At 35.3% G+C, this 15,814-nt stretch overlaps 1 protein-coding gene across 5 annotated transcripts in view; it reads left to right on the top strand.

The window, feature by feature from the left end:
• Positions 1–15,814, top strand: part of LOC139980228 (sorting nexin-25-like) — a 36,352-nt gene that overhangs the window by 3,503 nt on the left and 17,035 nt on the right. For 3 of the 5 annotated variants that reach the window (XM_071991748.1, XM_071991745.1, XM_071991747.1), the window contains exons 2-11: positions 5,553–5,652; positions 7,998–8,287; positions 8,702–8,777; positions 9,325–9,409; positions 10,133–10,190; positions 11,595–11,668; positions 12,880–13,052; positions 13,466–13,652; positions 14,062–14,206; positions 15,042–15,247. In XM_071991748.1, coding sequence (XP_071847849.1) covers positions 8,060–8,287; positions 8,702–8,777; positions 9,325–9,409; positions 10,133–10,190; positions 11,595–11,668; positions 12,880–13,052; positions 13,466–13,652; positions 14,062–14,206; positions 15,042–15,247 — 1,232 coding nt within the window. In that variant the 5' untranslated portion in view covers positions 5,553–5,652; positions 7,998–8,059. Of the gene's footprint in view, positions 1–4,271; positions 4,494–5,410; positions 5,435–5,552; positions 5,653–7,997; positions 8,288–8,701; positions 8,778–9,324; positions 9,410–10,132; positions 10,191–11,594; positions 11,669–12,879; positions 13,053–13,465; positions 13,653–14,061; positions 14,207–15,041; positions 15,248–15,814 lie in introns of those variants that run through there. The other 2 variants (XM_071991746.1, XM_071991749.1) reach the window with 2 other exon arrangements.

Raw genomic sequence — 15,814 nt, 5'->3', positions numbered from 1 at the left:
GCCTGGACTATCCTCTTGAAGTACCTATATAACAATATCTAGGAATTTAAAACTAAAACTATGTTGTACATGGTAGACATGGGAAGGTAGGAAGGACCACATTGGTCCATGGTTCCATGATTCCATGGCGTGACTATATGTCCATTGCTTGTTATTCCTGCAAATGAGCTTCATTCTAAGCTAACCGCTCTGTGAAATAACGCAAAGTACAATAAAATCCTGCAATAAAATCTAGTCATAGAACTCCTTCTTAAAAGAACTTATTTATATACAGAGCTGCTCTAATTTTGATAATTATAGCCTTTGTTATAATATTACTAACTCTTTCAACCTTTGCTTTTATTCAATGTTTTCTAATAATTGATTTGTGTTTACTAACTAGAACCTCACTTTTTTAATTTGTATTATGTATGAATGTCCTTCTGCAATTTGTTTTTGTAATGATTCCTCTTTATTTGCCTGAATTTATACTGGAATAAACTGAAACTTAACTGAACCTGAGATATGTGTTCTTTTGAAAATTAACTACTGAAGATATAGTAGCCCAGACTAATTTGAGTCAGGCATTTGGAAGTAAGTTTAACCATTGTATTTAAATGGTGGAGATTCTTATCATGAACAACTCATCCACTCTGTTTAGGAGATGCAATACCATGGTTTTAAATACCTGTCAGGGACTGCCATATTTTCATCGTCCAAATGTCATACTTACTGTTGGGAAGTAAAACTTTTTACTCTCCTCGTTTTGTCCTTCCATATTTTCAGTGTGAATTGTACACATTGTTGAATATGTCAGGGTTAAGCCATGTTAAAAACTTCTAGAGTCGGAAGTAGAGTCAGCAATGGCAAAATCCATATAAAAATGAACAGCTCAGTAATTAAGTAAAAAAAAACAGGAAAGATTTAAGCGAGCTGGTGCGATGACAGTAACATTGGATTTTAGTTTATCTATAGTGCTTTATACCAGCAGTAGGTCTCAAAGCGTTTTACACTGGCAGACGTTATATTACCCCTGGTCAATAATAACCTGTCCCAGAGACAATCCCTCCAAGTGGCTGCAGTTGTATATATACTGTGCCCAATGACAAGTTACCTCACAGGTACCCATTCAACCCCTGGGTGGAGAGAGGCAATTGAGATAAAGCATCTTGCCCAATAGATAATGTACTGAACTAGGCAGGTATAGAACCAGCAATCATTGCATCACTAGTCAACTGTCCATCACACTCCACATATAGGTAGACTTGCCTTAAGAGCCTCCATCTTGTCGTTTATCTACACATGATATATTTCCAAACAGGTAAACTTTCCTTAGCTGGTTTGTTGGGGCTCTATCACAAAGGCTAGTGTTCTTCCTTTTTGCATGGGTCTACAATGAACAAGTTGCAATTTCCCAACATTACATATATGTTATTGAAACTGAAAATGGACTGCTAAAAGCTGTGTTTAATTGTCTGAAGCATATTAATGTAAACTTTGTGAGTCATTAATATTAGCAGTATTTTACCTGTACTTCTGGGAATATCCCGTATCCATCTCAAAATGTACAACTTGGTGAAATTGTGTTACAAATGCAAAGTTGTATAGCAGTTTATCGCATATAGTATAATAACAAGAGACAACATCAGTTCAAAATTTTAAGGATTTTTACTGGTTGCTTCACGCACAACCAGGCCTTAGGTTTTGGTCGTCGAAACAGGAAATTTGGTTGTCTGACAAAATGGAGTATAGTAACAATAACCAATATGTACACTGTAGAAGAAGATGTGTTGGTTCATGAATAGAATGCCAATATTGGGGATAATAACAATTTATCATATTACCTATTTGGGGGTTATTTAGTATTAGTAATAATGCAATCTGAATTTAATATAGGCAACTAGTCGTCAGTAGGTGACATACAAAGCTGGTTTTGGTTGTCCAAGCAGAAATTTGGTCGTCTAGGACGACCATACGGCTATTAAAAATTTGCCTTGCAACATTCATTGCCTTCATCACTACAACATTGAGAGCCTTCACAGTTGCTATTAGATACAGGAACATAGAACAAGTGTTCTCTGTACTAGTTTATGGCGAGTACTGCAGTATTAGTTGTTATGGTGACAGTACAGACTGACAAAGTAGATCTTTATTATGATGGTAATGGATAAGAACATGAAACCTGAGCCAAAGAATATATAAATGTTACAAGTAGTGTAATAAATTATAGTAAATTGTGGTGGGTTAACTATTACTGAACCTTAAAGATCTACTTACTGTAGGAACAAACATCACTTTGGCAAATTAACTATATATCTAATGTATTGTCTTAAAGTGCCAGTGTATTTGTTCAGGCTTCTTATTGTTTGATGTTGAATGTTCATGTGAGTCTTCGTTGTCCTTTTAATTTCTCATAACCTTTCTTCTCTTATCCATTGATCAATCCCATTGATCAATCCCAAGAAGTGAAATAGTTAAAACCATTGACAGTTTCTGCTGCATTAGCACTGAAAAATAAGAGGTAACAAACACTTGGTAAACGTTAACGGCTTAAAGGTATAACAAAATGCAATGTAACACGTATTTAGGCAGAAAACCTTGTCATACAGTTATGTTTGCCATCCCCCACCCCCTCCCCCTCCCCCTCCCCCTCCCCAAGAAGTAAATAAAAATAATAAAATACACACAAATGAAACTCTGTCTCCATTTATAATATGTATTTTTTTTGACTTGCCTGTAGACTGTATGTGTGTGTCACACTGCTCTCTGTCAATGAACACATACTGTAGCATTCCAACAATTACAACAAACTCTGTGACAGTGCTAATTTCTTGTGAAAAAAAAGTCAACTTCTTGGGATATAGCTGACAAAATATTTGTAATTGATATTGATGATTAGTGACATTTACTGTTTGTTGTTAATACCAGATTTGTTTATAAAGTTAAACCAGAACTTTAATATTTCATAGGTTTGTATGAAGCAAATTCCTATTAATATTGAACTTGTTTGAGATTTATCACAGTTTCACCTCTACTTGATTTTGTCACAGACTCCAGTACTGTATACTGCATTCTAACTTTTTAGCATGTTGAAATTGGTAAGATTTTTAAAAAGTACTTACCAGAAAATTCGGATCTTTGGAATTTTTGTTAATAAATCTACAAATTTTTCACGGATCTATACTACAGAATTTCAATTTAATTGTTTCTGTGAGGAATAATGATCTGTCGGTTGCATGTGCAATAGTTAGGATAGGTGACTATTTTGGTGTTTCTATCACAGACTTGTTCTCAATTTGTATTCTACAAGGGTCTGAGTTTTACCTCCATGGTTAAACATGTTTTGGAGGCGAGAACTAGAGAACCAATGTCTTACCATACCTGGATTGGGCAATTTGCAGGGTTGGGTGATTACGCATAAAAACCTTAAAGATCTTCTTTATTGGCTCCAATTATTGCACGCTTTAGCTAGGCAAGTTTTGTGATTACGTAAACGACCAGCCTCGGTCGTAAATTTACCTCAGGCTCTAAAATTAGCCTGCATAGCTACTTAACACCATTAGGCTCTTTGTGTTAACACTGTGTGGAAAAATGTTCATGTATACACACAAAGATCCTCATACAAGAAAAAATATGTGGCAGGCATTGCAGACTAATTGGTAAAAAGAGGTAATTTTACGACCAATGCAGGTGGATTATGTAATCTCAAGAAACTTTTCCATGATAGCGTGCTAAACTATTGCTGGAGGTCTTTGCCTGTATACTGTACCTAATTATTGGTGCAAGATTGTTGGACAACTTTTTTTTTGTTTTCATGGTTTGAAATTTTCACAGGCCATATCCGGCCAGTGGACCACCAGTTAAGAATCCCTGCTCTAGCATATCTTCATAATTGTAGATTTGTTCATATGTGAACTGGTAATTACCAAAGGGAAACTGGCAGTATTGCTTGTATAGTCTCTTACTGTGCACTGAAATTGCATGTTTTTTCTTCCATGTATCACCAAGGTCATTCTCACTTTCTGACTCACAAGTAGTAAGTTGACTTTACAGAGCTCTCAATAATCTACTTCACTTGCTGAAAGAAAACTGATCAACTATTCAAAAGTAAAGTTCTTCTTTCAAAACAATTTTTTTTTCATACATTGGAATATATGCAATTTAACACTACAAAAGATTGCAAGTGAGAGAACTGATTATTCTGATGTTGACTGCCAGCTTGTGAATAACGCCTTATATTTTCTCCCCATCCCCCTAACCCTCCCCCTCCCTCCTTTTATTCGTCCTCCCAGATTTCTGAAACCAGTCTTACGGTTACATATATAATACTAACAGATAGTGTAGATTAGTGTGTCAAATACATCCTGAATGTCATCTTGTGGATAGTCCCATCATTACTACTCCTCGGTGATGAGTCAGAGTCACCCTCCCTGAGGATAACCAACATCTCTATATACATGCTCACCTCCCTGGATGACTTACCCATGACAACCACACAAGGCTTGCTTTACCAAGTAAGAGTTCACAATTTTACAAAGAACATTGAATTTGTCCCTTTTTTTTCTTTCTCCAAAGTAAACATAAGACCCCTGATTGAGATAAACCAGCCATGTACACAGTAATAGAGTTCACCACAGTCAATTGGTTCCAGGTGAATAGGGTTTTGTAAATATGCACACCCTTAATTGGTGGAAATGGCTTGCTTTAAAGCAACACAGTGTGTAGAATACTTTAAAATATTGTAAGAAGTTGTTTGTGTGTTACCAAGTCTTACACTTAATGCCATCAATGCAGAAATTAAGTGCTATGTTACATGTATGGTATGGACGATAGAAAATCAATATCGGATGTGAAATTGAATTGCTTTAGTCCAAAATATCGGCCCGTAGTACCCCGTACCGGCTCCTCGATATTTTGGTGCAGACCTCCAGGGAAGTAACTTTACTGTTCACAGCTTTATCAAGTTTCAGCATGCTAACATTTTTCTGGCCAGTAACTATGCAAATGATATTTATGACCCCAGATCTCTATTTTTCTATATTTAGTATATTTCTGAATATTTGTGTATATTTGTGATGTCCCTTTAATTCTCCTCTCCAACTCTGTATGACTGAGCAATCTGCACCAAAAAACACTCACCATGTTTTCTTTTCTTCTCTTCAGACTTTCTTGGTCTCAGTTTTGCTAAGCTCTGAATGGGTCAGAGCTTTTAAGTAAACAGTAAACTCTCTTCAAAAAGAGCTATTGTATTATTTGTAGTCTGCATTGGAAAGAGGAACCTACTACCTCTAGCACTGACTAGCCTAGTGTGATATATATCTTAATACCCAAGACACTTCAGCAACAGCAGCTGTGATTGCTGAAGAGTTAAGTCTCAGTCTCGAGGCAGAAGTCTTACCAACAGAAAATCTACGCACAATTTTATTCAGTGACTGCGATCAATAATTTGATTGAAGTAGGTTAATTGACAACATGCATACGCTTTAAAAACAAAATCATTTGGTTTTTCTAGCTGAAGATCATTATTTATCCAATTTATGTAAGTGATGAATTTTTTCTTAAATATTTTGCAGACAGCAATTGATGGAAGTGATTTGCAGTGTATGAGATGCAGTAGTGCACAGTGACATGATTGAAAACCTGCTGTAATGCTGAACACTGTAAAATGTCTTGGTGAGTCATATCAATTTGATCGTGTTACTTATTATTTCATTTTTTTTTTGTCTAAAGATAAATAATTATTTTTACATCAGAACTAGAACAGAGCATGTCATTGGAGGAGAAACGACCAACTGTGGATTGAGAAAAAAAACGTCTAGTTCACAGCTGTGGATTATTACACATATCGGTTTAAACAGAATTTGCAAGTTCCGGGCATTGAGTAGCGAGCAAAATTAAGATGATTGATTGTGAATAGTGTTCCTGCGCTTCTCCTGGTCCCTTAAAGGGGTTATAGATACAATGAGCCTGCAAGAGTGATGGACATGAAAAAAACATGCTTTATGTAAAAGCCTTATCTGAAAGTTTGAAATAATTATATATCTGATAAACAAAGGTTCGCAATAACTTTGTTTATGTTTCAAATGTTGTCACGGTGACACAGACTGAGCTACACAGTTTCTGAGTATTTCAAAGTGAGTTTCAGTAGTACCATCAAGTGACTTTGAAATGCTATCATTGCCCCTCCCCAAGGAAATGCTGAACTTACTGAAGCTTTCCTGGTCGAGTCAACGATACACTATACATACAATATTTTCGAAGTGATGTGCTTCACTGAGAACTTTTGAAAGTACCTGCCATGGCCTTGTCAACGATGACTGTCAAAGTAAAATTTTCGGTAAAATATATCACAACATTTTCTGAGTGTTTGGTTGATTATGAGCCACATGTATGCTATGTATGAGTCTTAGGGTATCCGTGTTTGTCAAAAGTTCATCTGGGATGGCACTTTCTGTACTTGGGTACCTTGTGGGAACATCCTCAAACAATTTTTAAGAAATAATTATAACTGGCTGTTCTATGTAGTTATGTCTTTGGCATCAGAGCTTGCTACAACATTTAGCTTTACATATATTAACAGATGACTAGAGCCTCATAATTCAGGCTAGTTAGTGGCTAAATGTCATGCAGGGTTTGGCCGTATTGCCAGTAGCACATTTCTGCTGCCCGTGCAAATTAATGTTGCCTTGTATCAACCCAAGGAAAATTCATGTGGGAAATTTAATTTATCCAGTAGATTTTGGTGCACTGGCATTTTATAGCTACAGTATTAGCTTAAACATTGTGAAATTCTAGGCCTGAGATTATCACTAATTTTTCACCTTATCTGAGGTAAAGGAAAATTCAAAATATTACATACAGACTAAAAGATATTGATTATATCAATAAACAACAGTTGTTTCCCATAATTTTTGATTCACAAATATCTTGAAGCTATCCCTCAAAACAACCTCATTTCATCCTTAAATTTCTAATGCTTGCCAGCCAGACACTATCTTACTTTATATTGTCTGTGTAATTGGACATTCATTCATAAATGTATAATTATGAAAGCTTGTGAAATATTGTTTTCTTTCATTTTCCCCCATTTTTAAGTTGTAATTTATTATGATGCCACTGTTTTAATTCTTAAGATAACAAGTTCAAACTGCTTTTTTCCCCTTACATTGTAATCCAGTCATAATAAATCAGACCTAATTTTAATCGTGATCCTAACTAATAAGGCAGCTGTTTGGTGATCCATATAAATCATTCTTGCGGTTTATTACGTTGTAAGTTACAATGGATCAGGCATTGAATGTTGTAATTTTTCATTCAAGTATTGTATGATCTCAAAGTACACACACCTTTTCAAAACACTTCACAGTAGAATTTGATGATTCAGCCAGTAGCATATATATATATATATACATACTAGTCAGTGGTTTTCTTTGATATATCTCTGATTGTTATCTTACACATAATGCAGGGTGTTACTAGATGCTTTAGTCTGATATAACTTGAGATTGCCTATTGAAACCTAAAATAAGGAAATAAAAGAAAAATAAAGGAAGCTTTGTTATTAGTCAGTGCAGAGAGATAACGTAAAGATTAAACCATAGTGCAGTGTGTTTAGAACTTGAGACCTTGGGAAACTGACGAGAAAAAAAGGAAGTTTATCAATTTTTTTTCTTCAAAATGCACAATCTGTCAAATCTTGACACCCTGAAATATAGGTTTTCTTTTATATGTAAGTTTGTACTGCAAATATTTGTTCAGCTTGTGGAACAGCTTACAATTACCTGTAATTAGGTTTCTCAAGAGGTTGTCTTATCATATCATATCTCGTAACGTCTTGTTTGGTATCAAACAATAAGAAACTCTACCATATGATATGATATGATATATGATTTGATATGATATGATATAATATATGATATAATATATGATATGATATGATGAGATATGACATGTCACGTCATGTGATATTATATCATATCGTATATACATATATGATGACTTTTTTCTTGTCATTGCAGAATATTCTGTTTACTTGGTTTGAATTTAAAGAAAGCAACTGACAATAGAAGCTGGAACCAAAATGGCAGAGAAAGGACTCAACATACTCTTTTACCTGGTAGCAGGGTTAGGAATTTTCTTAGCTTTGGTATACCAGCTGGGACTCAAGTCACTCTTCCTCTATGCGATTGTTGGCATGGTGGGTTTCTGTCTGGGACTGGGCATCATACTCTGCTCTGGAAACAGAAAGAAGAGCGTATTAAAGCCGCAACCACCAGTCGGTTTCAATGTACTTGTTACAAAAGTAATGGTAGGTCAACTTTCTGGTCGAAGGAATCTGTTCAACTTCTTCACATATTAGCGATACAATCGATCATCTTTAAGCAGTACTGTAAAATGTGTGTGAAAGTTGGGTGGATTTGCATGGCTCCATATGCAGGTATCTGTCTCCATTCTTTTCAAACCCATCCCTCCCCTTTCCATCTCCCTCCCATCTCCCCAGCCTGGGTAGGGGCCTGCTAAAGAAAGGATTGCATAAATTTATTAATAAAACTTGACCAAGGATACTCACCTGGAGTCCCCCGCCCCCGAATGAACACTACCCAGGGATACGACAAGGATTACTTCAACTCTTCTATAGTTTACCCGGCTGGTATATAATTAACTGGCAGTGCAGCCGGCATATTCCGTCAACATTTATCTTCTTGTGTTCTACTCAAAACAGGAGGTCATCAAAAAGAAGAAACGGAGAGTTCGAAAGGTCGTCGTGTCAAGGAGTGTCGATAAATCTGTCAAGGAAGGTAATTTGTTTCCTCTTCCGACTCGATTTCAAGTAAATCTACTCTATTGCAGTTATTAAACTTATTATTCTAATATTACCAAACCTTATAACTAAGTCAAGTTAAGGCATTCACAAAATGGTGATCATGCATAACAATATGAAGTCAAAGGTCAGTATAATGACATGAATGGTTTGATTTCCAGAGGAGGGGGTTTGTAGCTGCTTCTACTGAAAGCACATTGGTAAGTTGTAGGACGTATTTGGCTTTATTCTGTTGATAATTGATATGCCATCACTCAGGTTATAAATTTATTGCCGCCCATCAAGTATGCTAAAAGGTAGCAATTTGGTCAGTATATGATTTCGCCTTTGACAAGGACCTCACAGGCCTCACAGATGCAACATTCAGTTACAATTACTTTTGAACCTTTGCTCAGGAATAGTTTTGTAACAGAATCTGCAACAGAGAACGTCGATTCTGCATGCAAAATATTTTTGGTAAGTAAAAATATCTAATTACATTTTAATTATGACGGGCCCGGTTTTGTTTCATTTTTTACTTACAGTATTTGAATTGGTGGTCAGAGATTTCATCATTAGCTGGTACAGAGATATCGGGAAAGATGAAGATATGTTTCTGGATGCCTTAGAGTAAGTTTAAAATTAGAAAAGGTACACAGTTATAAATAGAAACTTAAACTACTTCAGAACTCAGGACTGGAAATAACATACCATCTCAGTGTCTGAAGTATCTACTTGAACATAGATGAGTTAGGAATGAAGTGGTTATTTTCATATAAATGGAATGGGCAAAGTATGTAAATAGGTTTGTCTTTTTTTGGGCAGAAAGGAAAATATTCCATGTAATGTTAGTATTCTAATAGAAATGTTGGGCAACGATAAGAAAGTATAAAGTTAATCTGAGTAATTTATGATAAGATGTATTAATTAATTTTGGTGTCCTAGATAAACATGCTGCAAGAGGTTTGTCTTGAAGTAATTTTAGGAGTTTATAGATTTGAGTAAGGTTTAGTTCTGATTACTGCAGAAGCTAAACATTACTTACTCTAGTTGTTAAGTCAGAAATCACAAAAGTGAGTAAAACGTTTTGAAGATGTTCAGTTTGTATTTTGTATTAAATATGATAAATATAAAAGGGAGGAGTCATGGTTGTGAAACTGTGGAAACAAGGTGGGGGAGGGGGGAGGCATGATGGTAGTTTCAGATGGCGATGGGTGTAGGAGGAGTACAGAAGGAAGTTAGGGTGGAAGGGAAAAGGTGAAGAAATCTTCACATAGTAATTAAGGATTCCTATAACTTCACATGCAAATAATTTCATCCATCGATCTTACATGGGCTTTTCTTTCTCTGCAGGGAGGATGTTTGGGAGTTTGTAGATAATTTACAGCGAAGATTAAGAAACGTCGACAAAGTAAGACTTTACAACATAGTTTATTCAGTGAGAGCAACTTAACAAATGTCTGATTGTCAACCGATCAGAAAGCTTCTCTGAGTTATTTTCAGTCGTGTTCGCTAAACGCCTCCAAGTTTAAGCTTTGAGCCTGATTAAAAGTTTATCCAAGTCTCCTACATGGATGTATACTGCACTTATACCCGGATTCTTCTTGTAATTATTGAAGTTGATATTTATGAAACATATTTTCACAACTAGCACATAGATTGAGATATGTTACAGTGCTGTACAAAATCTGTAAATATAGATCATGCGCATTAGGATCCATGGCCCTACCTACGGCTCTGTTAGGACCGATATGAAAGTGCCCTGTGTAGAAATGCTGAGATCCCCATTAATATTTACCTATGATCGTGACCATACAGTATATACTATTATACAACACCTAATAATATTCGGGCCATTTGATTGGTCAATTGCTCGTCGATTGTATGCAAAATCCACTCTATTGCACTCTATGAAATAGAACCATGTGTTATACTTTTTTGATAGCACTTTTTTCAATGGTAAGAGAGCAGAGAAACCTGTCTGTTCAAAACAATCTGTTGCATGAGTGCATTTTACATCCAATTATATCCAAATTTCGAAGGTGTTGTATAAAACAAATAATTTTAAGATGAATTTATAGTGTAAATGTACCACAGTATGCTATGTGTACCACAGTATGTTATATATGTGCTACAGTATGCTATATATTTACTAAAGTATAGTATTTATGTACTACAGTATGCTATATACTGTATGTACCACAGTATGCTGTGTGTACCACAGTATGCTATATATGTGCAACAGTATAGTATATAAGTGCTACAGTGTGCTACATATATGCTATAGTATAGTATATATGTGTTACATTATACTATAGTATACAAATAATGAATGGTTTCCATTCGTGCAATTGTGCAAATATTTCATTCGTTGAAAGATGTAATTTGTTCCATTCAACTCGGCTGCGCCTCGTTGAATGGAACATTCCATCTTTCAACGAATGAAATATTTGCACTATTGCACTCATAACCATTTATTATTTGTATACTATAGTATAATGTAACACATATATACTATACTATAGCATATATGTAGCACACTGTAGCACTTATATACTATACTGTTGCACATATATAGCATACTGTGGTACACACAGCATACTGTGGTACATACAGTATATAGCATACTGTAGTACATAAATACTATACTTTAGTAAATATATAGCATACTGTAGCACATATATAACATACTGTGGTACACATAGCATACTGTGGTACATTTACACTATAAATTCATCTTAAAATTATTTGTTTTAGGTTTTCAAATTTGCCTCATTCTTATTGACAAAGTATGTTACATATTTTTTTTTTTCAGGTACATCTCCTCACAAGTGACATTGTGCTCAAACTTTTGGAACATTTTCAGATGCTCAAAGAGACTAGTTACATGTAAGCCTTTGTCTCTGTAGAAATTTGATCATAATTCATTCATCTAGGATACAAAAAGATCACTCCATCAGATTTTAATATTTTTTTAAATCTCATTTCCCCTATACTTTTGGGTTTTGTATTCACCAACTAAACTTTATAATAAGAAAAGTAAAACATGAAAATTTGCTTCTTGATAAGGATCAACAATGAACAACAGTTTGTTACCTGTTCCAAACATAATTGGCAGAATAATCTTTGATATCATATCTAGTCACTATGCCAACAAGCATCTTTATTGTATGTTTGGCAGAATAATCTTGGATATCATGTTGCCACTATGCCAACAAGCATCTTTATTGTATGTTTGGCAGAATAATCTTTGATACCATGTAACCACTATGCCAACAAGTGGCTTTATTGTATGTTTGGGCAGAAAAATCTTTGATATCATCTAGCTGCTATGCTAATAAGTGTCTTTATTGTATGTTTAGCAGAATAATCTTGGATATCATATAGCCACTATGCCAACAAGTGTCTTTATTGTATGTTTGGCAGAATAATCTTTGATATCATGTAGCCACTATACAAACAAGTGTCTTTATTGTATGTTTGGCAGAATAATCTTTGATATCATGTTGCCACTATGCCAATAAGTGTCTTTATTGTATGTTTGGCAGAATAATCTTTGATATCATCTAGCCACTATGCCAAGAAGTGTCTTTATTGTATGTTTGGCAGAAATAATCTTTGATATCATGTAGCCACTATACCAACAAGTGTCTTTATTGTATGTTTGGCAGAATAATCTTTGCTATCATGTAGCCACTATGCCAAAAAGTGTCTTTATTGTATGTTTGGCAGAATAATCTTTGATATCATGTAGCCACTATGCCAACAAGTGTCTTTATTGTCTTCTAATCGTGACAGAGGAATATAAGAATGGATCTAATTGATCAATAAGCACCAGTCATGCCAGAAATATAGAAGAGAGGAAAAAGAAGATAACTGATATATAGTCCATATGTTTCATTTTAAATTATTCTAGAATATATTTTTCCAAGCCAGAATATGAAGATATCTATCATCACAGCAGCTAGATAAGCTATGAATATGAGAGATCGGTAGCCGTTTGCTATTGTCGTACATAGAGTGTTGCTTTTTTCTCTATCCTTCATAGTAAACATTTATGTTAAACAATTTCATTGTATATTGCTTTCATTGCAAAACAGAGAAGGAGAGGAACCAAAACCATTCTATCTTCATCCTTGCTTAGCGACAGAAGCTACGGAGACAGAATTTCTGAGAGAGGCCGTGGAAGTTCTCCTTGTTCTTCTCCTGCCTGAAAGATTGGCTGGTTGTGAAACAGCAAGGCATCTCCTTAGGGAGGCTTTTACATGCACAGGTGTTTATGCAACTCATCCAGGCATCAATTGTAAATTGTATTAGAAGAGAGGCCGGGTGGGAAGAGATTGTGGGATGGGAGATTTAGGGTATCATATGTTGTCAGGGGTTGAAATAATAAATAATTAATAAATCCGAGGCAATGTTTGATAGCCTGACTTCCTTCTCCTGCCAGAAGTTTTAATAATATTGTCTTCAAAAAAATTTGCTTTATATCTCCTTTTCTATGTTTTTACATGTTCCTTTAGTGTTTTTTTCTTTTTCTCAATACAGAATGAAATACTATACGCTACTGTACTTGAACATAATTCTCATTTAGCTAAACACTACCTACATGAAAGGATTCAAGAGAAAATGTTTTAGTATGATAAGGAAAATATAATTTATGGTCATTCTTTTTCTTTCTCTGTTTAGTTTTTCGACCTGCTGTGGATGCAATCTGTGACCCTCATTATATCAACGAAACTTTTCTGTCATATCTTGATTATCGAGTGCAACTTGCTGAACGCCACAAGAAGAAATATGCATATGCTGCATCTTACGAGGATTTTATTCAAATGATCGGAGAGTGCAACGATATCGATGAATTATTACAAATGAGGTATTTATGTGCAATAAATATAGTTATTGAGTGATGGTGCCAGCATAAACAGCAAAGGGCAGGTGTGTGTTGGGGTGGGGGGGGGGGATAGTGGGGAGAGAGGTGTAGTTGCAGGGTTGGGGTGTTATGGATAATTTCATGTATGTGGTTTTTGTGCTATGTGAAAATTGTTCAATAAATGTCTTTAACTATTACAAAATTTATCAGGATTATGTTCAAATAAATTATGAGGACTATGTTAACCCATTTACATGAATTAACCAATGTATTTTAGTTATGTCATTGTTCAAGGTAGTATCCACAATAGATTATGTATTAATATATTACATTCATTGCAATGCAACTCATCATTTCTAGTGTTCTTGAAGAAAACTTTCTTTTAGCCATTTTGTCATTTCTTTTGAATCAGGTACCATATTTTGACTGAAATCATGCATGCAACCATCTTAGATGATTTGAAGAAAACCAGAAAGTTAGAGGCAGATAAGATTCCTAAGGGAAACAGTAAGAGTGATTTACTGAGAGCTAGAAACCTGAGGAGATATATTAATCAGGTAAAGAGACGTGTTAGGATTAAAATTGGGCGTATCATTGTTTCATTAGATAACTTAAAACAGTTTCAGCATAAGTCCTGTGAGTTCCAGCTGGTTTAATATACTTTTGAAGGCAGTGAAACCAGGGACCCTGACAAAGGTTGGAGATGGGGGGGGGAGGGGGTGAGCAGGTGTCAGACCAAACTACAGTGGTGTTGCATCTGCTGCCTATTGCATCAACATACCCATGTGAAAAATCATCACTCTGAAAATTATTGGGGAGGGATCTGTTTTCCCCCTCCCCCTGGTGTTGGGGGCCCTGAAGCCTATGCATCAAACATGGCTGTTGTTTATATATCAGTTTATAAAATACCTCCTTACCTTTTCTTGAGTTACAATCTGGTTAGTCAATACATACCAGGGTTATTAGCTGGTATAACACAGTTCATGTTATTGTTGAAAACTTGCAATAAATTAAACATGTTAAGAAACACAGCATGTGCATACTACAAAACAGGTAACCATAAAAAAGGCTTTTGCATTAATCATATAAATTTCTTTGATTACCAACAGAGGAGAGTAAGCCCCCCACCCCCTCCTACTCCCCTCCATTCTCACTACAGCATGTCAAGTCACCACCTAAGCCGTGGAACTAACTAATGTCATCATTATTCTCCCTACCCCTCCCCAAATGTTGATAATTTATATTTTCCTCCAACCCTCCCCCTCCCCCACCTCCACCTCACATCACCCTCTTCCTTTGCTGAGAGGTGGTGAATTCAGACTTTCCTCCAGGAAGAACGATTTTGACAGATATTTTATTGTATTGTGACTCAAACCTCTTCAACTCTTCCAGTGCAAAGTTGCCAAGACTCATTGCGAGAAGCGGGTGCAGCTTGTCGGGGGAGCAGCCTACGGGTCTTACTTTACCACCTCATCAACAGAGACAGGGCCGAAACCTCATCAGAGACTGTTGAGCCTGGATGAAATATTGGCGGACGAAATGGGAAGAGATTCATTGAAAATATTCCTGACTAAAGAAGGGAAAGAGGACTTACTACAGTGAGTGGTGATTATTGTTGTCAGAAGTGAAATATCAACTTAACAATGGAAAAACTGGCGGGGGAATTATAAACAGATTTTCAAAAAGAGCAAAGGAATTTTAAGCTAGAAATGGATTCATATCATTCACCACAAGGATGACAAGTCCTGTTTTCTACCAACTGAGCATGTTAAGACATTATTTTCAAATTTCAAATTGATGTGAATTATATATATATTTTTTTATATTTATTCCAGTATAAATATAAATTTATAAATCGGAAAAGAAATACATAATGGAAACATATAATTACAGTGATTAGTTAGAGGTCAAATTTGAAAATATTATAAGTATACTAAAGATATCAATATTGAATATTAAAATACTTACCGCATACTTATCACATTCACTTCATAAGAATTAACATTTCCTGCAATGTTTCTTTGCTAAAAAAATAACATCTGAAGTGCAACATTCTGTCAAGTTTGTTGCTCACTTTACATGATCCTATTTTTACTTTACTCAAATAATAACTTGTCAGATTAATGACCACTGCAACACTGTCTGTTTTTCAATATTGACCCTGC

This window comes from Apostichopus japonicus, chromosome 14 (genome assembly GCF_037975245.1).
Source record: "Apostichopus japonicus isolate 1M-3 chromosome 14, ASM3797524v1, whole genome shotgun sequence".
In the NCBI taxonomy this organism is placed as follows: domain Eukaryota; kingdom Metazoa; phylum Echinodermata; class Holothuroidea; order Aspidochirotida; family Stichopodidae; genus Apostichopus; species Apostichopus japonicus.
This window is presented reverse-complemented; position numbering and strand designations above follow the sequence as displayed.